At 39.3% G+C, this 24,323-nt stretch overlaps 4 protein-coding genes across 4 annotated transcripts; 1 reads left to right on the top strand and 3 right to left on the bottom strand.

Annotated features, from left to right (window-relative positions):
• The first annotated feature begins 343 nt into the window (after nucleotides 1-343).
• On the top strand, nucleotides 344-2,312 carry LOC121053246 (zinc-finger homeodomain protein 5-like). The gene is made up of 2 exons (XM_040519847.1): nucleotides 344-1,277; nucleotides 2,264-2,312. The coding sequence occupies exon 1, from the start codon at nucleotides 500-502 to the stop codon at nucleotides 1,223-1,225; it is 726 nt and encodes a 241-aa protein (XP_040375781.1). The 5' UTR covers nucleotides 344-499; the 3' UTR covers nucleotides 1,226-1,277; nucleotides 2,264-2,312.
• An 881-nt stretch (nucleotides 2,313-3,193) lies between these two features.
• On the bottom strand, nucleotides 3,194-8,946 carry LOC102722435 (protein RAE1-like). The gene is made up of 11 exons (XM_006644346.3): nucleotides 8,635-8,946; nucleotides 8,429-8,515; nucleotides 8,249-8,317; nucleotides 7,947-8,140; nucleotides 7,525-7,666; nucleotides 6,738-6,818; nucleotides 5,825-5,953; nucleotides 5,446-5,523; nucleotides 4,269-4,340; nucleotides 3,724-3,804; nucleotides 3,194-3,425 (listed from the first exon to the last, which is right to left on the bottom strand). The coding sequence occupies exons 1-11, from the start codon at nucleotides 8,698-8,700 to the stop codon at nucleotides 3,384-3,386; spliced, it is 1,041 nt and encodes a 346-aa protein (XP_006644409.1). The 5' UTR covers nucleotides 8,701-8,946; the 3' UTR covers nucleotides 3,194-3,383.
• Nucleotides 8,947-10,174: 1,228 nt separating this feature from the next.
• Nucleotides 10,175-11,815, bottom strand: LOC107304126 (protein RADIALIS-like 4). Its single transcript, XM_015836574.1, is given in 2 exon segments — nucleotides 10,175-10,474; nucleotides 11,491-11,815. Coding segments are annotated over 2 exon segments (297 nt in total). The 5' UTR covers nucleotides 11,766-11,815; the 3' UTR covers nucleotides 10,175-10,452.
• A 6,759-nt stretch (nucleotides 11,816-18,574) lies between these two features.
• LOC121053321 (protein RADIALIS-like 3) lies at nucleotides 18,575-23,611 on the bottom strand. The gene is made up of 2 exons (XM_040520133.1): nucleotides 23,313-23,611; nucleotides 18,575-18,610 (listed from the first exon to the last, which is right to left on the bottom strand). The coding sequence occupies exons 1-2, from the start codon at nucleotides 23,609-23,611 to the stop codon at nucleotides 18,583-18,585; spliced, it is 327 nt and encodes a 108-aa protein (XP_040376067.1). The 3' UTR covers nucleotides 18,575-18,582.
• Nucleotides 23,612-24,323: the final 712 nt, after the last annotated feature.

The raw sequence follows: 24,323 nt of genomic DNA, 5'->3' as shown, positions 1-24,323 counted from the left end.
TAACACAGTGAGAACTCAGAAGCATGAGCGCTTAGCCATTTAGATTTAGTGAGTAAGCAAACCACATGTCACCAAGCAACTTGACGCACACGAGCTTTGCAGCTGTCGATCGAGCAAATAATTAATTTTTGTACACTAATTATATGCATGGAACTAATATATTTATGAATAATAATTCAAAAAAATGATAAGGTGGATTATGGCGCTATAAATTCAATTAATTATGCATTAAGAAACAAAAAAAAAATCAGCACCGGCCGCGGCAACACGCCGACGCGGCCAGTTGCCACTGCAAACCACCGGACCCCGGCCGCTTTGCCTGACCTGCCCGCGCCAAAAAAAATATCCCTGACATGATCACACCCATCCCCACGGCGACGACCACGTATCACACGATATTCGATCCCCCCACCGAGAAATTAACGCGGGAGCGAGCCTCCGCCGCGGCAAGCAACGGCTTTGCACTGCACGTAGTACGTACGTCACGCGCAGGGTTGGGATGGAGGAGCTCAGCGGGAGCAAAGAGAACGACGTCGACGACGTGGGCGGTGGCTGCTCCTCCCCGCCGACCCCACATCACCGCGGGCCGGCGGCGGCGGCGGAGGCGGAGGCGAGGTGCCGGTACCACGAGTGCCTCCGAAACCACGCGGCGGCCGCGGGCGGCCACGTCGTGGACGGCTGCGGGGAGTTCATGCCGGCGTCCGCCGAGGAGCCGCTCGCCTGCGCGGCGTGCGGCTGCCACCGCAGCTTCCACCGGCGGGACCCTTCCCCGGGCCGAGCGGGCGCAGGCCATCTGCTGCCGCTGCACATGCTGCCAGCCTCCATCCACTCGCGCGCACCGGCGCTGCGGCTGCCGCCGCCTGCAGCGGCGGCCAGCAGGCAAGGTCATCCGCCGTTCCCAGGCTACGTATACGGCACGCCCAGCGGCGGCACTGGCACCACGACCGCGTCCTCCAGCGAGGAGCGGCTGCGACCTTCCCCGGCGCCGGCGGCGCGGAGGCGGTCGCGCACGACGTTCACGCGGGAGCAGAAGGAGCGGATGCTGGCGTTCGCGGACCGCGTGGGGTGGAGGATCCAGCGGCAGGAGGAGGCGGCGGTGGAGCACTTCTGCGCGCAGGCCGGCGTGCGGAGGCAGGCGCTCAAGGTCTGGATGCACAACAACAAGCATAGCTTCAAGCAGAAACAGCAGCAGCTTCAGGAGAACAGACAAGAACATCAGCAGTAGGAAACTGGTTTCCACACGAGGCGGCCGGCGTCGATCAAAATGAATGGAGAAGGTACAAGGAAGAGGAGCACCCTGTCATTTGTTTTTTTTCTTTTTTTTTCTTTTCCTACACTGATCAAATTGTTCATGCTTCTGGCTTCGAATTACTCATTTGTATGGTACATTCAAATAGGTTAGGTTTCTGCATGCCGCGGTTGCGAGTAGTAATATATATAGCTGTGAGCTCTATTCGTTGCATTATTGTAAACCAAATAGAGATACAAAACATTGACCATTCAGAATTCAGAATGGATTCGTGATCATAATGCCATTAAAATCGAAAGGCAATTCTTTCTAATTATAAGATGATCGCAACCGATATTGGGAAAAGAAAAAAGAACTGTGCATCCATACACAGCCTTTGTTACTTGTTTCTCGTACACAGTAACAGCCTCGGTTTAGTCGGTTAGTTGTTGCTCATTCTAACGGCTTATTTTCTCAGACCGTAACTTGAGCCACTGAAGAAGGGAGGTGAAAACGCAGGTCAGAAATCAAAACTATGGCCGTGATTATCCGTGTGATTATGGCTCCATAGATAAGACTGTTATTAGATTTCTCCACGTTTTCCTTGTTTATGGGAGTTGTTAGTAGGTAATAAGAAAATAGAGCATCCAACATCGACGGCACAAAAGCCAGTCACCATTCGTTTCCGGTTGATTTTTTTCGTTCCCGTAATAGGGTGGGGGCAGATAGGAAGAGAGAGGGGGGAGGGGGGGGGGGGGGGGGGATGGTTTGATAGCAACCGGTCGGAGGCGTTGGACTATGGGTATATGGGTATGTTTGAGAAGCTTCTACTAATGACAGTTTTTTGAAAAGCTATTTTTGATAAAGTGACTCTAAACGGTACACAACGTTATAGATTCTGAAAAATAAAATAAGAAGTCAAAAGCTACAGAAGCTAGGTTAGAAATTTTTTCAAATTCTCAAAAACTAACTGTCAAACAACTGTTTCTCAGGATCAAAAGCTTCCAAACATAATCTATATATATGATCTCGCAGCTAGTTGGTACTTGCAATTTGAACACCGTGGCGGCTGAGATTTACGTGCGATCGTGCATGGCCGGACATCTCATGGTATGTGTCCACATCTATCATCTGTAAGCTTGATTGCAAGGATTTTGTCCGAAGAAATTGTGAGGTTCGTATTGCGGAGGAGGAAAGGTTGACAACGATGTAATAAATGCGCTCAGGAAGATGCCAGAAAAGACAAGCTAAAAGAACCCCAAAAAAGTGGGAAACTTCAACGTCTAAATCTAAAGATCTTGAATTATTTTCTAGCATTAGTTGTATGCATCAGCGCTTGAACGGTGTAAGAGAATACCATGCGGAGTTTAAAATAGATGATAAGGTCGAATAAACTACTTACACGTACAAGTAGGCCGCGTACTTTTCACGAATGAAAGTAGAAGGATAAAAAACTATCTAACTTTTAATAGCTATTTAATCGCATAAATAATGGAATTAATCATTGAAAAAATTAAATATTTAATCTAGAAAAGTAAAATGATAAACTTTTATATATGATTTTTTTTATTAAAAAACACATCGTTTAGCGGTTTGGAAAATATGTGCAAAGCCCAAGAAAAAAACATACAGATGGCATTATATTACCTACAGAATTAGTAAATTTGGTCTAACGTAACCTACGTGGCTTAGCTAGAAAAAACATATGTATGCACCATCCTAGGTGCCTTTGATTGGTGCAGCTATGCTTTTGAGCATGCTAACAGTGACAAATAACGAAGTGGTCTGCCATTTAGATAAACCCCAGTGCCTGGAAGAGCAGAGAATAGAATGTTAAGTAATATAGTAGTCTGAGTTGCACAGCATTGCACTTTGCATGCGATGATGTTTAAAAAATATACTGTTGTATGATTCTATTAGGTCCGTACTTCAGAAGTCTAGAGAATCAGGGGTCTAGTACCAGGATTGATCTGAAGGCATCCACTGTAAGGATTGCATATAACTCCCATTGTCCACTATCACAATTCACAACAATTACGACCAGAAAAAATGTGTTTAGTCTCATCATGGACAAAGAGATGCTTATGCAGGTAATTAGCATCAGTGGTGGATGTTCTGATAATGAGAACCAATCTTCAATTTCTTGTTGCAGAGTCTACTTCTTATTAACACGGGGCTTTCCTTTGACCTCGGATTCCTACACAAAAATAATGACAACAAGCAACTATCAGAGAAGAATAACCGGAACAAACATATCTGTCATCATCCAAGAAAAAACAGCAGAGGATGGTGGTCCCAAAAACTGTATTAGCAGATCATGCCTCAAGCAATTTTAGGGAGTGTTTATAAAAGTAAAGAAGTATAACTTGTTAGATAAATATGCAGAGAGTGCTCAGGTGGCCAGGTCCATTGTGTCCATGTAACCACTTGAAAATGATGAAACAAACTAAATATAGTATACGGAACATAGTAATAATTACCATAAGAGAACAAACCTGGACACTATGGAGAAAGATATTTGTTTTTGCAGTAGAAGGATTGTGCTTCTCGGCACCCTTGCTCCAATCATAGCATACCTAATACATACAGAGGTCAGCAAGGCAAGTTGCATGAGCAATTTAATTAAAATTTTCAGAGCAATCAGAAGAATGCAAAATCATTCATGGTTGAATTAGTGCTAAAAGGAACTTATTATCTCCACATATCCGTTCTAACAATATTAACCTTTCTAACATCATAAATGCCATAGTTCCAAGAAGTCAACTTAGCATTTCTACTGATCATTTATCAACGTATATTCCAAAGCATTCATACACATTAAATTGCACTCTGCGATATGAGGTATCCCCCTTATCTGAAACACTATCACACCAAGGTCTATGGTGTTATGTATCCCTCGCTCTTGGCTACTGTTGGATGCTGGTTGTGATGTTAATTATTGAGGTGAATGACAATGCAGAAATACATTGAGAAAAAATATCAAAGTAACCATGTATATCTAACAATTTATTATGGTGCAGACAGCCATGAAATAGCCTACCGCATAAGCAAATATTGAGCCATCTTGATTGAATGTACTGCATGTGATGGGTGATGGACACTTACTGAAAGCCTGCAGAACAACATCAGAAGTACATCATGAAAAATTAATATGGGAATTGAGCAGTAAAGACTACACTGATTTGGCTAAGTTTTAATATAATGATTTTTTCCTCATAGTTTAACCGTAGACCACACTAAAGAACAATCTGTTAGCCACGAGCATGAGTGCTTGCTGGCAACTCTTGCACTAAACAACGGATTAAAGAACCACAAATTACGATAGCTGGATTTGTCGCCCCAGTGACATCGAAATTTCCAGTAAGGAAGGGGACCATACATCAACCCAGGTTCTGGTGCTCATCTGCTACTTATATTTATAGCATTTCGTTAAATAAAGTCTGATTTATACACCCTCTTAGTTGTATCATCCCTTAGTTGAATGTTAACTCAGCTGAATTGCTAGGCTCTATGTAAGAAGAGAACTAATTATTTTAAAATTTCATCATTTCAAGGGTAAAAACCAGAAACTTGAACCAGGATTTGTTCTCACTCTCTCAAACATATACACATGATCAGTGAGCAAGGAGACCAGCAATGGGACAAAGGGAAAACAGATGTGTTATCCCATCTATTCCAACCAGTAATCCCATCATATTCTTCAGCTTCCCCTTGCCAACAACGCCCATAACATGGCTCAATAGAAGTTTCAGTGAAGGGATTACTTAGTTTGTGTCTCATAAGAAAATTAGCAGCTAATGTTTGCTCACATAGGAACAGATAAATTGAGTGGGTAAATCATCAAAATATCTCGCAGTTCTCAAAACAAAGGATTCGTTTTTTTCTGATCAATCTGACTTTAATGTTTTTAGCAAGGAATCCGGCTTTATCTCTACTACTTAAAATACCTAAGTAGACAAGTATGGCATTTGTATGATTTCTTTACATAATTACATTCTGTGCACAAGTGCATACATAGATGGCCAATTAATTTAGTTTAGTTTAGTTTTTTAGATCCAAATATAATTATTTATCATCTTTAGGTAGATAACATATGGTATACAACTTCATTCAAAAACCTCCATAGTACACAGGCATTATTATTTCTACAGAATTGGCAGTAAAACTACATCACTCCCTTGTTAGTTAAAAATAATTGCATATATGATGTGCAATACCTTAAGCCTTTGTTTACTGTCCTTGTCCCAAAAGTTGAAACCTCCGTCAGAACCAGAAGTGGCAAATGTATGGTGCACCTACATGAAATGTGCAGCATTACAAATAAATCACCAAAAATAGTTATTTCACGAGAGCACTGGTAATTTAATTGTGACACAATAGGCAAGTAATCAAATACTATATCCCCACAAAAAAGTAATCAATTGTTATAACAATTCAAATGCACATCCACAATGAGCATAAGCAATTTACTTTTCAGAAGATTTGAGAATTTATGCATCCAAATTCTTCCATAGAATAGTCTCAGAAAACTCCATCAGTTTCAGGAAGCAAGTAATCAAAATATTAAAACGAAAAAACATGAGCAAGGGATCTTACCGGGTGAAAGTTCAATGCGTTAACAGGGTATATATCATTGCCATCACGGTGACATTTAAATGTAAAGTTTTTCCCTTGTTGACCATCATCAACATGATGAACACCAACTCGTCCTTCAATTGATCCAACCTAAAAATAATTATAGGTTAATTAAGCATTTTAATCCAATGATCAGAAACACTTGACCTTCTATCAGGTACTGCAATACAATTATGCATTGAAGTCAAACAAGAATGTCAAAATAAAAAACAAAACATAAGCAGTTGATGATGGATATCAAATGACCAAGAATGAGAAATAAATTGCATATAACGGACTTAAGTCAATAAAGAGGACTGCTAATGACTAAAATTGGGAAATAAATCAGGTTACTAATAAAGATAGAACAGGCCTGCTACTCATAGCAAGATCAGTTGTCGTAAGCAGTTGTAGATGGTAGATTTAGCAAGTATTTATTTCACTGTCTGACAAAAACTGACTGATGATATACTAACTGTCAATTTGACTGTTGAAAGTTGAATGTCGACAAAATCAATACAGATTCACTGTAGTTCTAACTACTAAGTACTTGGGCAAAAGCCTAATGCATTTATTTGTGATATGCATAACGAACAACTTATTGTTTCACCATTAAAATATAGGCCATCTACATTGTAGTTGCCTTTCTACAGCAAATTTCAAATTAAAATGTTAATCCTTTTACACATGTGTTAGACGAAAAGTCAGAAATGGCCAAACTTGCAAGTTGGGTGCAGACTACCAGTTTGACATTTTTTTCCTATTTTTTTAGGATATAATTTAGGCATTGGTTAACTGCTAATGACATTGCAATTATGTTCATGGGAGACCTAAAATTATAGGAAAACATTGAATATAACTGCAAATTTAGTTGAAAGAGATAAGGTGGCATTACCAGAAACCCTTGCTGATCAGGAAATGCAGCAAGACACCTAGTCTGGAGTTTTAAAGGCGAGACAATCCTCTTAAATTCAGCCTGTTGAAGCGTCTCAAGTGTCAATTCCAAATGACATTTAGAATGGCAAGCATTACAGCAAAAAACACAGAAAGTTTAACTGGATGCAGCAAGGTGCACAGCTGTTGCTTATTTACTCTTGCTAAAAAATTATAGAAAAATCATTTCATCTCCTCATAAACTTTTCACCCTCCACTTTAGAGAAATCAAATATTGATCACATGAGGGTGAAAGACCTAACACCTACACAGTTGAAAACTCTATACATTGATAGTGCATACTGTAACATTTAATTCTCACATACTTTAGCAACTGCGCGAAAGGAGAACAATTTCTCTCACTGCTTTACATACCACCAAAAGCACTCGACTCACTGAAAGTAACTATATAAAATTACTTCAACAAAACAGTTTCATCTTCATGTAATGAAATATGCAGTAAACTAAAGAATAGGAGAAATAGATTTCAAAAGGTTGACAGTGCATCAAATATCAGAAGTTGAGTTCTAGGTGAAAGGTATATGCAAACAATATACAAGAATTATGCACAAAGCTCACATTGACTAGAAACTATGATAATTATTAGTTGAGTAGGAAAACAGAATGTGGTAACATATATATAAGAATTATGAATAACAACAAAACTGAGTATATATCCCCTACACCCTTGCAAATGACTAGCAAAAAAGTATAAAGCTCAAACCACCAGAGAATTTAATATAAATTACCTGTGGATTCTGCATATTGAAGACTATTACATTGCGATCAGCAGTGCCAACCACCATAAGAGGATAACTAAGTGAGAGAGCATAACAACGCTCAGGTAGTTGCTGAACATGTGCTGGCTGAGGTTGTCGAACATCCCAGTACCTTAATGAATAGATGGTTAGAATTTTTTGTTAGACATTAGTTGCAAAAAAAAAAAATCATTCTCTTCATTGTTTTCACATGCATGTACACATTGGTGCAGAGGCCACAAGTTATGATTCCATCGTTCAAAAACACATGTAAACATTAGGAGAACAAAGTTTGTGGTGCTTGAAACTAATGATGAATTGTTCCCTGAACATTACAAAAGAAGGCATGCTATGTGTATCACAGACAGGAAAGCATCAGCATACACTAAATGAGTTTGCACAAATTTCCTCACCTCAGAGTCTTATCCCAGCTGCCACTGACGAGAAGGTTCATCTGCGGTATCCAGGCGAGCTCTTTGACAGGTGCTTCATGCCCTGATAAGACCGTGGGCTGCCCACCGGATAGCAGCGGCCACATCTTAATCTGTTTATCACAACCTCCCGAAAAAACAGTTGTCCCATCATCCTTCCAAGCCGAGCACAGCACCTACATCAAACAAACCAACCTCCAGGTCACATCGACACACAATGCAGGCAAATCCAGAGCGCGATTTCCAAATCCAGGGAGAAAAACTGCAAGGAAGGACCACAATACCGGATGATCGTGCGAGATCGACGCCTTCGCTTGGCATTGGCCGCCAGGCTGGATCTCCCAGCAACGAACCTGATACATTTCAACCGCAATCTCAGCATTCTACTAGAGGATTCGCCGAAACATAAAAAAAAAAAAACCCCGAAGCGTCTAGGGCTCGGGCAACGGCGACGGCGGGCTCACCTGGTTATCCCAGGAGGTGGCGACGAGGTGGTTCGCCTTGGGGCTAAAGCTGAGGCTGGAAACGGAGTCCCCGGGCGCCGGATTCACCTGCAGGAAGCGCGAACAAACCAGCCGTCAGAATCGAATCGAATCAACTCGGCTTAGGGGGTAAAAAATATTAAGCCATGTAGGCGAAAGGTGGCGGCGCGACGGGTGGGGGCGCGCACCTCGAGGGACTTGTTGGGGTTGTGGTTGGCGGCGCCGGCGCCGGCGCCGGCGGTAAAGCTCGCCATTGGGCTGGCTGGGCGCGCGACGCGTTTGGGAAATTTTGGGGAGGGAGAGAGGAGAGGGAGGGGGAAGAGGAGGCGGGGGTTTTGGGGAGGGTTTTTGGTTTTACGGTGAGGCCTTGTTCGTTTGAGGGGGAATCGCGTGGGATGGACGCCAGAGGCCAGACCCGGACGAGGCGGGCAGGCGGCCAAGGTTGGCCACGGGGGAATTCACCTGGTGCGGCGGCCTTCCGTCCCGACGCCGTAGAGCAGGTACAACGAAGAGTATGGGTTTGTATAATATGAGAATATATATTAATATTTTATAAATTAACTATTAGATTGATTATAGATGAATTGTAGCTAGAGTTGGCTATACTATTAAACTTGCTCTAACTGTATTACTCATTTTTCACCTAGCCTCGAAACAAGTGATTTCCATTTATAATTTGGTATGCTAAGAAAATAAGACTAATATGCTTCCTTAATTTCTATCTAAGTTTTGAGGCACACAAGAAATCTATTCAAAATTGTTCGTGTCCATGGTAGAGTTTATTTTCTCCAAGAGAATTTTTTTATATGGCTCGTAAAAGACAATCTACCGCTGATCAAATATGTTCAAGAAATGTATTAAAATGCAATCCTCACCGTATAAAATTTATCACCATATGAAATTTATCATAACATCTCTAAAGATACGATTCATTTAATCTTCTACCACCCATTTGCTCTACCCTACTAGATGCAATTAAGTTCACCCACCGATCAATGGATTGCTAACTTGGTTGCCTTCACCCCAGGAGTAGGGTATGTTATTATGAGGGCCATCGTCACCACCCTAGCAGTTACCATAGTTGAAACATACAAATTTATATTAAATTTTAAATTATTTTAAAACTATATTTGAATTCAAGGCGGCATAGGATCGTGAAGGATATTTTTCAACCTAAAAGCACACCCATGTGGCACTTTTGGTGGGTCTAAAAATTAAGTCAAATGATAAATTTTAAGCACACCCATGTGGCACTTTTGGTGGGTCTAAAAATTAAGTCAAATGATAAATTTTAAGGATATTTTTGGCCAATTTAAAACAGCAGTGACTACATTGGCCCCGTAGCGAAACTTCATGGGCCTTGGCCACATTCGGCAAGACCACTAATAAACCTAGATTTATTTTTTTCGCGCGCACGCTTTTTGTCCTACTAAACAGTGTATTTTTTGTGAAAATTTTCTATAGTAAAGTTGCTTTAAAAATCATATTAATCTATTTTACGATTTTTTATACTTAATAATTAATTAATTATGTACTAATCTATTACTATATTTTCTGTGCTGTGCTGGATAACTAACCCTCACACTACACAACGCTGAACACGGTCCTTATTAGCTATTCACCCACTGTAAAATCGTCGCTAAAATATATTTAACTAAGGAAAATTAAGCAAAAATTGTACAACCAATTTTTTATCTGAAACTTTAAAAATTCGATTCTAGATTTGCATTTCAAACTAATAGATGTAGGAATGCCATTCATTTCCCCCAGATATACTGTTATGGGATATATTACATTATTGTACACTTACATAGTTACTTGTATTTACAAATGAGACACAGACTACACAGTTTGGAGAGATCGGTTGATCTACGTACAGAGCGCAAACTAGCACTAAAGGGATATTATATATTCACAAACTTGCATAGTTGCATGCAACGATGTTCCTGGAATCCTGGGCGCACACACACGCCACACTGGTGCTTTTCCATTCGTGTCGCCTATAGCTAGATTTTCAGGTGCTTCAGCCTGGATATCGTACATAGTTGGCATCAGCGACATGCAGAGTTACAACTTTAGATAAGCGATTCCAGTTTACAAAGTCCCACGCGGCGAATTACAAGTCGCCGAGTGCAATTGGCTTTTAAAAACTAGGCCCTCGTTTGGCTTGTTGTACGAAAAAGCCCAACGACATATTTATAAATAATAAATAATTTATAAATAAAAATTATATATATCTTCTTAACAATCTAAAATCAAATATTAAAAAATAAGCTATATACGATTAAAAATTCCCCAAACTCAACTTTATATTTAAGGTTGAAAAAGTTTGCCTCATAAGCAGAAGCAACAAAATGAGGATGCTAATGGTCACTATTAGTCTGGAGTGACAGCTGACAGTTGCTAACTTTATGCAAGATTAGTCATGTACAACATGTCCAAGTTAATTAGTTAGAAAACTGTTATTTTGGGTCACTAAAGCTGTCATCCCCTTTTGGCTGATGAAGCGAGACAATAACCCCTGTGTCGAGTAAGCCCGGATAGCTTTATGGAGACAAAATCAAGAAATAATTATAAAATTGTACGATGAATACAGACTGGTAACATGTTTCGCCTAACTTTAGAAGGTTCTTTCCTTAAGTTAAATTTAAACCTTGACCAATAACTTTAGTAGGTTGTAGTACAACTAAAAGGTATCAAGTAGTTAGTCGTTACTCGCGTATATGCCCCCGATACCGGCCGCCGACCGTTAATTCTTGCAGCATCCAGCAAACACCGATCTACCTCATCAGCTCCGTTGAGCAACACGATCGAAAGTTTTACACCCTCATCGTTTAGGTTATACTTACAAATAAAAAATAATCCATCTAAATAAAATTTTTTTATGTATGTGTTATTAGCAAACTAAAAACGAATACCGAAAAACAAATATAATTAAAATAACTAAAATCAGCTCTAAATTTAAAGCTAAAAATTTAAACTTTAGCTTTAAAATTATAAGATACGAAGGCGTGATGCGTGTGACGTGTGTCCGATGCACTGACCTGTCGGCCTCGTAGCTGGCGGCGGCGGCGGAGGGTGGGGTGGGGCACCTGTAGGCGGGGAAGGGGACCTTGCCGGCCTCGATGTGCCTGACGTCGTCGACGAGCAGGTCGTAGTAGCGCTTGACCTCGTCGGCGGACGTGCCCCCGACGGCGCGCGCGATGTTGTGCCACCGCTCCGGCGTGTCCCTGTCCTACACCGCCAGCGCCTGCTCGAACTGCTTGTTCTGCCTCGCCGTCCACTGCGGCCTCGACGAGCTCATCGACATCGACGCCATCAAACCACCCAGCAGCAACCCTGCCTATAGGATTTTTTATGGCCTATTAATTTGCTTTGCAGCGCGGTTTGTGCGAGATCAGCAGCACGCTACTTATAGGCATCTGATCAGCAGCTGTTGGATGCAGATTCTGTTTTGTGGTGAGGGTCAGGGGTAGAAAGCTATATTATTAGCAATTTAGCATTTGAGAATAAGGCATAATGATCTAACAGATCGAGCCAATAGAGACGGCCACCATATGAATACGACGACGACGAGCCTAATTTGCCGAGAATAAGGCATGACTTAACCGAGTTATGTACCAGAGGCGAAGCCACTATATGAGTGACGAACGAGCTTTGGTTTGCAAAAGAAAAGGTAACAAATTAAGATTTGCATCCCAGGTGAGCAGAGGGAGATATAGTATCGTTCACCTTTATCTCTCTTCGATCTCTCTCTCACTCTCTTTTCGCAAGATCGATCGATCGAACCTTAAATAAAGTTAATTTTTTAGTTTTCATCAAAGAATTTCTTTTAGCATTGGCTTGTTTGGCATCACCCTTGACAGCCCCGCACGGCGGAACCTTTCTATCCGTAAGCTACGCACCATATCCATTAATAGATCGATCGCGATCGATCTATTAATGGATATGGTGCGTAGCTTACGGATAGAAAGGTTCCGCCGTGCGGGGCTGTCAAGGGTGATGCCAAACAAGCCAATGCTAAAAGAAATTCTTTGATGAAAACTAAAAAATTAACTTTATTTAAGGTTAAAAATTAAATTTTATCTTATAATTATATTCGGGCCTGTACCGATCTAAACCGGATTGGCAGAGCTGCGTCTGGTGCAGGGACGGTACACCTCACCGCTGTTCATGTGTGCAATCGGAGACCACAAGAACAGTTTGCCCAGGGTCATTATTGGTGATCAAAACACTATTCCCAGGTATCCTATTCCCCCGGGTTTCTTTCTGTCGTGGCTTTACGTGGTGCACATCGGGACAGCCCCCTTGAGCAGTTAATAAGCTAGCCAATTGACACAGATGGTCAAGAGACGACCTCCTTTCAATTCTACCCACCGAAACTATCGTGGTTTTGGACGTCTGGGCGAAATTTTAGAACTGTCTTTTGGAAATATAAAATGGTTTATGTATAGTTTTGTTTTTTTTTTGTCGCTAATAAATGTTACAACTTATAATCAGCTGAAGCTGAAACGGCAACACTCATATTCCATCGTGAAAAAAGTGATTTCTTCACATATATTCGAGTATATATATCCTTCCTTTGATTTTTGAGAACAATATCATGCTCAAGAGAGGAATGATTCTGCCATGGTATTTTGCAATATTTTATTTCCATTTTTCCGACCATCAAATCAACATTCTGATAACACTGCTCGGAAACCTTGTGTGGTTACTTATTTGCACCTTTTTAAACTATTAAAATTTAAAAGCAGCAAAAGTTTAGTGTGGCAATTTTTTTTGGCACTGTCAGTAGAATTTCGTAATATGGCTGAACGCAGTCATTTTAACTACTGAACGAATATAACAAAGGGATATCCTCATAATATATCATTTCCACATTTAATTATTCCATTTGTCCTAAAATATATCAACAATAGTCCTAATATTGTCCAAAATATAACAAACCTTTTCTTTTTAGATAATGATATAACAAACCTACTACTTGTAAATTTTTGATTATTTTTACAGCAGAACTACTCGTACTAGCTACCACTTACTTCTTTTATCACCCAAAATTAGTCGGTGCCCACGTACATCGAGAAAACGAACAATATGCCACTTTATACGGTTTACTTTGCCACTCTAAATAGTTTATACCCTTCTATTTGCATTTTTATTTTCTTCTCTCCATTGCACGCGAAATGACATAAATGCCCCTGAGGCAAAACAAAACAGATCGTTGTGTGCGCAATGCAGGCTTGGCTCGTGCTCTGCCTGTGCGTGGTGCTCTCTGCCACCGGTGAGTGCACAAAAATATGAGTAGAAAAAATAAGCAGCAAACACAAAATTTGATAGCTTAAGTTTGGATTGCATCGACCAAAAGTTTGAATTCATAGCACACCAGAAATAAGCGTGTGGATGGGCCGGCGGCGGGGCGTGAGAGATAGTCCGATCTGTTTAGTTTGCCTCATGGGCATTTACGTCATTTCGTGTGCGATGGGAGAAGAAAACAAAAAATTTGTAAATAATGTGGTATAAACTATTTATAGTGGCAAAGGACCTGGCTAGCAATATATATGGAGTGACATTTTATCATGTTCTGTCTACGGAATGACATTTTATCGAAACCACGCGAACTGAGTGGCATATTATCCGTTTTCTCCGTATACATCACAGATCCAAAAAGCAATTAAGTCTGTCTACACCTCTCCACAGTTAGAATTTGCTATATATTATGGGACATGGAGCAGGTTTTTTTCCTGAACAGTGATCTTAGGCCTTGGGGGCATATTAAAAAAACCTGTTAATTTGCTTAAAATGAAATGATGATGTGGCTATGTGCTTTTCATTGTTCATCTACCTAAGGCCCAAGTAACGAGAAATTTGAGATTTTGCCATTGCTTAATGTTGGTTTCGATGTTATGCCATCTAACAAATGAGTTTCAATAAAGAGCCACGGTTAAGTGGATGGGCTTTGATATTTTACCATTTTAGCTCATTTATGTAATTTAGATGAATTTTCGGTGATATTAATTGATTTCGGAACTGTTTTGCTCCTGTCTCCTTTTTTGCGTCTGGGACTGTTGTGCTTGGTCGACCTCAAGCTCGGCGGGCTGGGGGAGTTCGGCGGCGACGGTGGCGCGCAGACACGGGTGATGGCTGGGGTAGGCGGCGGCAGCAGGGGGGTGGAGGCCAAGGGGAAGGGCCCTGCGGCAGCCTCGGCGCCGGCGAAGCGGCTGCGCGTGTCGGGCGGTGGTGGCGTCGGGCAGCAGCAGCAGCGCCCGTCGTGCACGGTGGACGGGCGCAAGGAGGACCTGAGCAAGCACCGCGACTACCACCGCCGGCACAAGGTATGCGAGGGCCACTCCAAGATCCCCCTCGTCATCGTCGCCAGCCGCGAGATGCGCTTCTGCCAGCAGTGCAGCAGGTAAACCATCCTCTCTCCGCCGCGCGCCCACCTCCAAACCCGCCAAATTCATCTCCCGTCAATCACCGACAAAAAATCGCTGCCAAACACCGCAATTCGCGTCAACAACTGATCAATTTCCCAGTTCTTTTCAACGTCACAGCTCTGATCATTCTCTTCGCTGAAGAAAAGAAAAGAGTAGTTTTTCTTCTTCTACTTCCGCCCAATCGGCTGCTTCCATTTGCATCTGACCATTGCGCCATTGATGCATCGTCGATCAGTATCAACACTGTTTCGGATCAGAATTCAGTACAAGCAGCAGCATTCATCTCTTCCATTTCCATCGGGAGCATACTATCTGGCTGTCTCGTTCCAGGGACACAAAAAAGGAGACGGGGGCAAAACGGTCCCGAAATCAATTAATATCACCAAAAAATCATCTAAATTGTATAAATGGACTAAAATAACAAAATATCAAAGCCCACCCAGTTAAGCGTACCTCTTTATCGAAGCTCATTTGTGAAATGACATAATATCGAAACCAACATTGAGCGGTGGCAAAATCCCAAGTGACCAAGCCACGTAGTTGCTCCTATCTCATTTCCCTACGTGCTCCCACTGCCTCATTGATTCTTGCCTGACGCTGGTGCCATAGCATGAGGCCACACACATCCTAACTTCCCAAGTAATATAAGGAATGGAAGCGGATGCAAACAGAGGCGAATCCGGAATAGAAATTACCGGGGGTTCAATACGTATCAATTATCTAATTTTTATACTTGTACACTAACTAATATAATATAATTTAGTAATAATTAGATAATTTACCTGGGTCCTCGAAGGACAACATAGGTTGGCCAGTGGATGCAAAACCTAACAGAGAAGACGAAGTTCACTGGAGCAGAATTGATGAAGCTCCTCACTAGAGAAGACGAACACCAACATCTCCTGATCTCCTGAAGCATATATGGGTCGTGTAAACAAACTCTCATGATCGGAAATTAACTTGTAATTCTTTTGGGTAGATAATCTAGGGCCGCGTTCTTGCGCGGGTTTAGTAGCCAGCGCATAAAAATAGCAGGGCTTAACATATTATTAATTAATTATAAAAATATATTAATATGATTTGTAAAGCAACTTTTATATAGATAATTTTCTAGAAAAACATATCATTTAGCAGCTTGAGAAGTGTGCGCGTAAAAAATTTAGATTAGCAAACCAAATGAAAGAACGCGACCTAGGTAATATTTATCAAAACTCCTCGCTCATAATGGCATGGTCGAAGTTAGAATCACGTATAGGTTTTTAGTCAATACGCTTTATTTAGACATTATTATGTTTGAATGGTCGAGATAATAGAGACTAGTATTAATGGTTAAAAAATAGTTTTATTACTAATCTTTTTTCACCCTCATATAACAAAGTTATTTTTATTTTATAGAGGCTAAAAGTCAGTGTTGTCATTGTTAACTGTAGCAATAATGTTTGTCTCTTATCTATTCGCTCTTCTCTGTCAGTAAATATTGCTAATTAGCAAGACTAAGAGCCTTCTATAATGACCAACATACATGCCCATCCATCAAAACTAAGAAAGCGTAAAGCCTAGGACCATATTAATTCTCACAACTTACATGTTTGTTTGTCGATTAAAAGAATGCCCCTGGTCCTTTGGAGCGAGTGACCAGCCGTGTGGCTATCGATTCTATTCTCTTTCCCGCATTCTTTTTGGCATGTTGTTACTGTGGTGGGGACGAATGGCATCCCTTAACAACACAGTTGAATCAACTTATCAGCCATCAACTTACTGAGGGGGGGGGGGTGTTCACTTCAAACTCATGTACATAAATATGTATGCATCAACAATATGCCTGCACACAGCAACAAAACCTAACTTTCATGGTAGTGGAGCACAAAACAGAACCCCATTTTTTCGCTTATGCGTATACTTATAAGTCAAAATTTAAAATTTTTAACCTTTAATTTTAGAGTTGTTTTTGAGATTTTTTCTCCAAAGTTTATTTTTAGTCTTAGCTTTTAGATCGCTAAGAATACGTATACAAAATTTTTATCCACAAATTATTTTTGGTTTGCAAATATTCCGTTTGATGTTTTCCATGAAACACCCAAATAATCACCCCCATACATTCCTCCAATCACAAAAGTATATTTCTACCATATAATTAAAACCAAACCTTAAAATCCCTTTGTGGGTCATGTCTAGACTTATTTTGATAAGTATGTTGGAAATATTATACTTGCTTTGCAACTATACAGCAAAGGCTTGCAATTAATATTAGTCAAGTTATATTTTACTCTCTCCGTTAAAATATATAAGGTACTTTAAGGTTTTATTATCTTATCCTCAAATGTAAGGTATCATCGAGTACTAGTTCTATCCATTACTTTTCATTCAATTTTTTCCATATCATACCCCTCAACTGTCCGCTCATCCTAAACACTATTCATTTAATAAGAGATATATTGGTCATTTTTTCTTATCCTTAATCTTTTTAAACAGGGAAAGATTCCTTATATATTTGGACAGAGGGAGTATGTTCTTGGGACCAGCGAGAGTACTAGGCTAGTTAAAACAACACATATTGGCCATCATCCATTTGGTTTTACTGACGATGTTGTAAGTTTCATCGCAACATGTGTGGCCACCACATTTGGTGTTCGTTTTTTGCATGAGAATGAATATTTTGTAACTTGGTACATCTATTTGCACCCCGTCAAGTAAGTTTGGAACTTGGACAAAACATCAAGGTTACTAACCGTTCAAACGAGCCAACAATGCTAGATTTATATACGAGACTGATGATGTAGCTTATATGTGCCGCTGCGTGAGAACCGACACAGATGGGTGTCTAGGAGGTAAAAGAAAGCACTAAGCCTGGCTTGATTCATGGAGCTGATACTTGAAACCCAACAGAAATTGATCAAATACCCAACAAGAAAGGCACAAAATCAACAGATCACAGAGTCAATCTTTTACAACATTCGTCACATTGGAATCGGAAGAACATAAACAGATTTTTCCTAATACAAGTTGGGACTTGGGAGGGTGGGGGTCATAAGCAGTGGCGAAGCTGCATATATCCAAGAGGGGGGGTTAAAATTTTTAACTAAAGTTTATGATTTTTCACCATGTATTCATTCCTCCGATCCAAATTCAAATACCTGTGACACCCCCTCTATTTCGCTCTGGCTTCGCCTCTGGTGATAAGAGTGGGAAGTTATGGAAGTTTTCTCTACAAACCAACTGAAAGTTGATGAGTCATCCATGAGGGCAATGTGAGATTATTTTAGTTGCATGATCCATTTTGACCCAGTTCATATAGACCAAACATGTTATTAGAACGAGTGTCTTACAAGTTGTTATACCTATTTTCACCCCACGATATAAGTTTATGTATTGTGGATGTAATGTACTATTTATAAAATGTTGTGATCTAGTTAGCGGATCTTCTATTAAAAAGAGGAAAATATTGTAATCTATTGCATGAGAAGAACCAAAAACATGCAAGAATCCAACTTATATATCACTCGGCAGATAGATCACAAGCACATATATAAAGATAGTTCGACACACACCAGATCATGCCAGACCGTGCATCAACCTTCTCATCAATGCTTCATAAGCCTTCGGTGAAGCGAGATTTTAAATTTGAATACATATAAAAGTTGCATATGCATCGGGGATATGTTGATATAAGTATCACACATAGCCATTCTTAAGTCCCTTCCTTCACTGAAGCTTTAGATATTTCATCGATCTGCACCCAAATTGTAAACGATGATCTATATAAAAATTGTGGGGTTGGTGGTGTTCATGAATCGATATATGCAATTCTAGCCACATGAAATATGTAATGGCCTATCACAAATTTCAGCTCTAATAAGATCTACAAATGAAATTCTAGGCTAATAAAGAATATATTATTAAGAAGATACAGAAATACACCAATACATGAACTTATATGGACTGAGGAGCTTAGTATCAAAGTTTTTTAAGGTGACTTTACGGTTCTTGAGAAGAGACAAAAAATATACCATATTCTCTAAGTAATCACATTTGGTACTCTCAAGGTCTGTAAAATCTATTCTAGGAAATAAGGAGCTGGTGAGCACATGGGTGGATCAATTCACCATTGGCTAGTTTCCAAGCAGTGTCTGAGTTGGCAGGCCGGCACACTTATATCCCTATTCCTAGCAGCTCTGCCAGCTTAGCGTTCTTTTTCATGCGCTTTTTTACTATCTTGAAATGGGTTGTGTTCATTTAATTGATAAAAGATAAAAGATTATCTGATTTTTAATAGATATTTAACAGTATAAACAATAAAATTAGTTGAAAACCGATCGTAGATAGCACAAGATTCATGTGCAACTACTGCAAACTCCCGGTGATTACATCATTCAATTCATGATGAAGATAATAACATCGTGTAAGAATTTAATTGCAGGGAAATCACCTGCATGAGAATATCGAGGCGCAGGAACGATGACAAATACTATACGAAAAGATGACCGGCATATTTGAACGTTGGCTATCAAAAGTATACTACACGTACAATGGTTATCGTACCAATCGGCCATCGGAATTATCATACTGGATGCATGTGGGTACATGTAATGTAAGCAAATTAAGTATTATATTCGTCCCTAAATATTTGACGACGTTGACTTTTTTATATATATTTGACTATTCGTCTAATTTAAAAAAAATTATCAAATATATAAAGTTATATATATACATAAAAATATATTTAACAATAAATAAAATGATATAAAAATAATTAATAATTATGTAAATTTTTTGAATAAGACGAATAGTCAAACATATATAAAAAAATCAACGATATCAACCATTTAGAGACGGAGCAGTAATTAAGCGTACTGGCATGATTTCTCTACTAGTCCTAAAAAGAATGAGTTGGGCAGAGCTTGGGTTTGTGTGTTTCTACGTACGTACGTACGGCGCTCCCCTCCATTGAACTCTTCTCCAGTATCACCGTCAGATGTAAAACAAGCAGCGATAAAAGCATAAGCAGGGGTTACATGTCTCAAATCATATGATTTTTCAAGCAAAATATGATGCCGGAACACGCGAACTCCTGCTCCACGTAAAGTCGTCTCATTGTCTTATGCATCTAACCGATGCTAGCTAATAACATTATTTTTAGGTCCTTATTGTCCAAAGCATTTACTAAAAATATATAGATAATAATTTAAAAGAAAAGTTGTTGACGGTAGGTTGAGGATCTTGTGCTTTTGTATAAAGTTCCTCTATCTAAATTCATGCGCAAAAGTTAATTCCCACAAAATTTTGCGATTCCATAGAAGACGTACAACATAATTGTTTCAATGAAATTAAGCATAAGGGAAACGACTTATTAATGATTAAAAATAATTTATGGGTAAAATTTTTATATATGTTCTTAGCGATCTATAACCAAATATTTAAAAATAAACTACAATAAAAATCTTAAAATCAAATCTAAATTTAAGTTGTAAAAATTATTATTTTTTGGCTTATAAGCATAAGTTTACAAAGATTGTTGGTTGTGAATTGGCAATGATAAATATAATCGATGGTTCTAAAGGAATCAGAAGCCATATATATATATATATATATATATATATATATATATATATATATGTAGATACGTGAGCTTCCATGATCGATCCATTGTAGTATTGTGTCTATCTATGCTGTTATTGCCAATTAATCTAGTAATATTACAATTCAATTGTTTAATCGGATCACAAAAGATATGTCCAATTTTCCCTTTTAATCCATATATAGATGTTGTGTTAAAATAGAGTTTTAGTGGATTTAACTATATATCAACCACAGTGTCTTGAATCACAGGAGAAAAAAAGAAAGAGGTTTCAGTGCATCTGTTTTTCTCTTCGCGTTTTTCCTATGGAATGGTATATGTATTAAAATTTTCCTGGTCCTTTTCTTTAAGGGGACTTGTAATATAGTCCCACCAGTCAAAAGATAATTGTCGGTTTTGACCTTGAGTTGCCAAGATTTGACCAACAACAAGTTAATAATCGAATTATTTAGCAATAAAATTGCGACATCGCATTCATCATCAAAAGTACTTTATATATTTAAAAACATTCGCTTTATTGCTTCTTAAAATATAATGGTCATAGGTTATCTAGTTATCTATATACTTTCTATCAAAATCGACGAGTACTCGTCATAAAAAAATATTAATTAGCGAACCAATTGAGACTTGAGTATATATGTTTCTTTTTCACGGACCGAGCATTTATGGATTTTAGATCAATGCGCTACTTCAGTACGATCACCAGCTCACATAAAACGACTAAATTATTTATAGAAATTAGTGCGTGCGTGTACAGTATCTTTTGGGAGCAGTTGCTAGCAAATACGTCGAGGCAGGTTCCCGTTACCGTGGTAACCGGGCCCTCTGCAGGGCCGTGGTAAGAGATTTACTGCGGTTTTGAGTTTAAATTTAAGATTAATGGAAACAATATATGTTGTATATATCGATATACAGTATAGTTTTGTCAAAGAAATTCATGAAAAAGCGTATTTTCGGCGTAATTAAAAATCATAACCGAGAATTTCAGAGAAAAAATTAAATAATAGCCTATTGCAAATAATATTTCGTAAGAAGATGGTTAAAAATATTTTGTTGTTGAGTCATTATTAATTTGCATGTTAGTATATAGCGAAAATATGTATCGAGGAAAATTATATGTGCACGTTAGTACATGCATAATAGTTTTGTTCGTAATAATGGGTAGTAGGTATATTTGTGATGCAACAACTAAAATGAAGTTGTTATTACTTGTTATTGATATAAATTATTTGGTGAAGGGTGATATGTGTGTATATTCAATGTCAAGAATTTAGATAACGTCGCGTCAAAATTTTCTTGTTTTCCCTATAACATGTCCTAAGTGTCACAAATATAGTCACAAAATGTTTTCTTATTTTCCTGTATTTTTTTAGTTTTTTAAAGTTTTTTTTACATTTAACATCTCACAAATTTTCTTGTTTTTCCTGTGGTTTCCTCGCGTTAACCGTGGTTTTCGCAGCCGACACCGTGTGGGAAACCACAGTTTCCACCATTCTCATGTGCTGTTCCGGTAAGCATTAGCTGCGATTATCGTGCCAAACCGTACGATAACCGCGTAAAACTGTACGATAATCGCGACTATTGCAAAGATTTAAATTCAAATTTACCGTGGTTTTTAGGACATCCATGATTACTGTGCGGCAACCACACTAACGGTCACTGCGGCAGCGACAGGAAATGGAACCCTGCACCGAGGTACTAGCAAATACAGTATCTTTTGAGAACAGTTGCTTGCTCCCTCTAGTGATTACTTACTCAAGTCGTCAGACTAGACTGAGTTATTTTGGGCTTTTCAAAGTTACAGGATCTTAAGACATGGCCCGACACGGACGGACGGTTCTGTTGTATGCTAAAGTATGGTAATTTAGTATTTAAATAAATTTTATAAAACTACACGTAGTATAGTTCAAGTTGCACAAAGCTACATAGATTTTAGCCTGTGTCACGTAACCCCGGGTATTAGTGTACATGAGTTTTATAAAAACACACCATTAATCAATTTAATTTGTTTTTATAGAAAAATAAATACCTTAAACTTATATACCTACAACATATAATAAGAGTGAAAGAACATAAAAATGGGATATGCAAGTTTAGATTTCATTATAACGATGGATCGGGCAAGTGGTCAATTGTGTGGTTTCAAGAATCTCTACAACTATAATGCTCGAGGTTTTGTGTCATATACCAAAGTTCTTGTGGCTGTGTGCAAATTAATCTACGATACCCATGATTTTGTAAAAAAAATTACTTTTTTTAATCCTGTTATGTTTGGGTGAAGCAGAGTTTGATAAATGGATACAAAGTCCATTTTTAAGTTTATCAATTGTATATTTTAATATGTTAGTTTTGTTTACTTTACACCAACATATATAACATCAAATTTATTCCATTAATACTTTGTCCACTTAATTCTTAATAAAAATATCATCATAATAATTTTTGTTTGGAAATAATTGGCTACAGCAATTTATACAGACAGAACCTACATTCTAAGTATTAATTGTAGTCCAAGTGTACTTAGTTGATTATATAATCCTAAATAACCATTCTTTTTTATTGGATGGATTAATAACTTAGAGAAATACATAGACATGAGTAGAAACAACCTCCTGCTGGCTAGAGTTAGTCCATGAGAGGCTACGACTATCCCCTATTTTGGTAAAAAGAAAAACCTCTCCATTTTATTTTTATATGTAAATAATTAAAATTATACTCGTATATATTATTTGATATAAAAGAATTTTGATATATGATATTACCTCTGAACGTAGGACTTATCAAAGAACAATTTCTTTCTACGGCACTGCCTCCTACTACGACAGCAAAGGAACGGAATGCGCCTTCAGTCAATTACCTTTCTACAGCGGCGGCGCCACCGCGGCCGGCCGGTGGCGCGGCGCCGTAGCCCAAGGAGGACGGCGCGTTGCCGGCCTCGATCTGCTCGACGTCCGCGACGAGCCGCTCGTAGTGGCGGCGCACCTCCTCGGCGGACTTGGTGCCGCCCATGTAGCGGGCCACGCTGTGCCACCGGTCCGGGGCGTCGGTGTCGTACACCGCCAGGGCGCGCTCGAACTGCTTGTTCTGCTGCTTCGTCCACGCCGACGGCGGCGGCGGCGGCGATGCCGCCGACGAGCCCTTGGAGTTGGATGCCATGCCTCGTTTCGAAACGACGGAGAAACGTGCGGTGCGGGGTCCTGATCTCCTAGAGAGAAAAGAAGTTGATTGCGCGCTGATTGTGCGTAAGAATTAAACGGAATGGATCAGGGGGAAATGGTTTATGAGGTTCAAGAGACGCTCATGGGAGATGAGTATATATAGAAGCAGAGCAAGGTTGCTTTTAGGCTCCTTTAGGAAACTCCAGCGGACAAAAAGGTCACGAGAGAAACCATGCGTGTGACGTATCTAACATATCTTACACCAGGTGATTTTAGTGCTTCTATATCTTTCGTTCATCTTTCTTTAAATCTAAGAGCATATATAAAGGTGTCTATTAGCTGACTCTCTCAATCGTTACGTAAGCAAATTTAGTGACGTGGAGAGAAGAGAAGGAATGAGAGAGAAAAACTGTGGTCATACATGACAACGGCTTAGAGTCGACTCTTAGCTTTTTTTAAAGCAAACTTTCTTGCATAGGAATATATAAAAAAAAACTAGCTTAATAAAAAATATTTTATTGCATTAATAAAGAGACCACACCTGACTCTAACTTTGTACGTATCATTTTAAAATAGACTCTTATTGCTGACGTGGCTTGAGATAGAGCCCACAATAAGCTCTACTGTTGAACATGCCCTAATGGCTCAAGTTATATTCGTAAGATCAAAGGGCAATGACGGACTCTACATTCTGTGCAGACTTTCTGCAT

The sequence above is a fragment of the Oryza brachyantha genome, chromosome 1, assembly GCF_000231095.2.
Source record: "Oryza brachyantha chromosome 1, ObraRS2, whole genome shotgun sequence".
In the NCBI taxonomy this organism is placed as follows: Eukaryota; Viridiplantae; Streptophyta; class Magnoliopsida; order Poales; family Poaceae; genus Oryza; species Oryza brachyantha.
The sequence above is the reverse complement of the archived record's forward strand: the minus strand, read 5'-3'. Positions and strand labels throughout refer to the sequence as shown.

What these genes read in the sequence shown, in the direction of transcription:
- LOC121053246 (XM_040519847.1), top strand. Translation starts at nt 500, where the DNA reads ATGGAGGAGCTCAGCGGGAGCAAAGAGAACGACGTCGACGACGTGGGC.
- LOC121053321 (XM_040520133.1), bottom strand. Translation starts at nt 23,611, where the DNA reads ATGGCATCCAACTCCAAGGGCTCGTCGGCGGCATCGCCGCCGCCGCCG. An exon ending in GGCGCCGCCGCTGTAGAAAG is followed by an intron (nt 18,611 to 23,312) that starts GTAATTGACTGA and finishes ATTTGGGTGCAG; the next exon opens with ATCGATGAAATATCTAAAGC.
- LOC102722435 (XM_006644346.3), bottom strand. Translation starts at nt 8,700, where the DNA reads ATGGCGAGCTTTACCGCCGGCGCCGGCGCCGGCGCCGCCAACCACAAC. An exon ending in ACGCATTGAACTTTCACCCG is followed by an intron (nt 5,524 to 5,824) that starts GTAAGATCCCTT and finishes CATTTCATGTAG; the next exon opens with GTGCACCATACATTTGCCAC. An exon ending in GCTCAATATTTGCTTATGCG is followed by an intron (nt 3,805 to 4,268) that starts GTAGGCTATTTC and finishes TGTATGTATTAG; the next exon opens with GTATGCTATGATTGGAGCAA.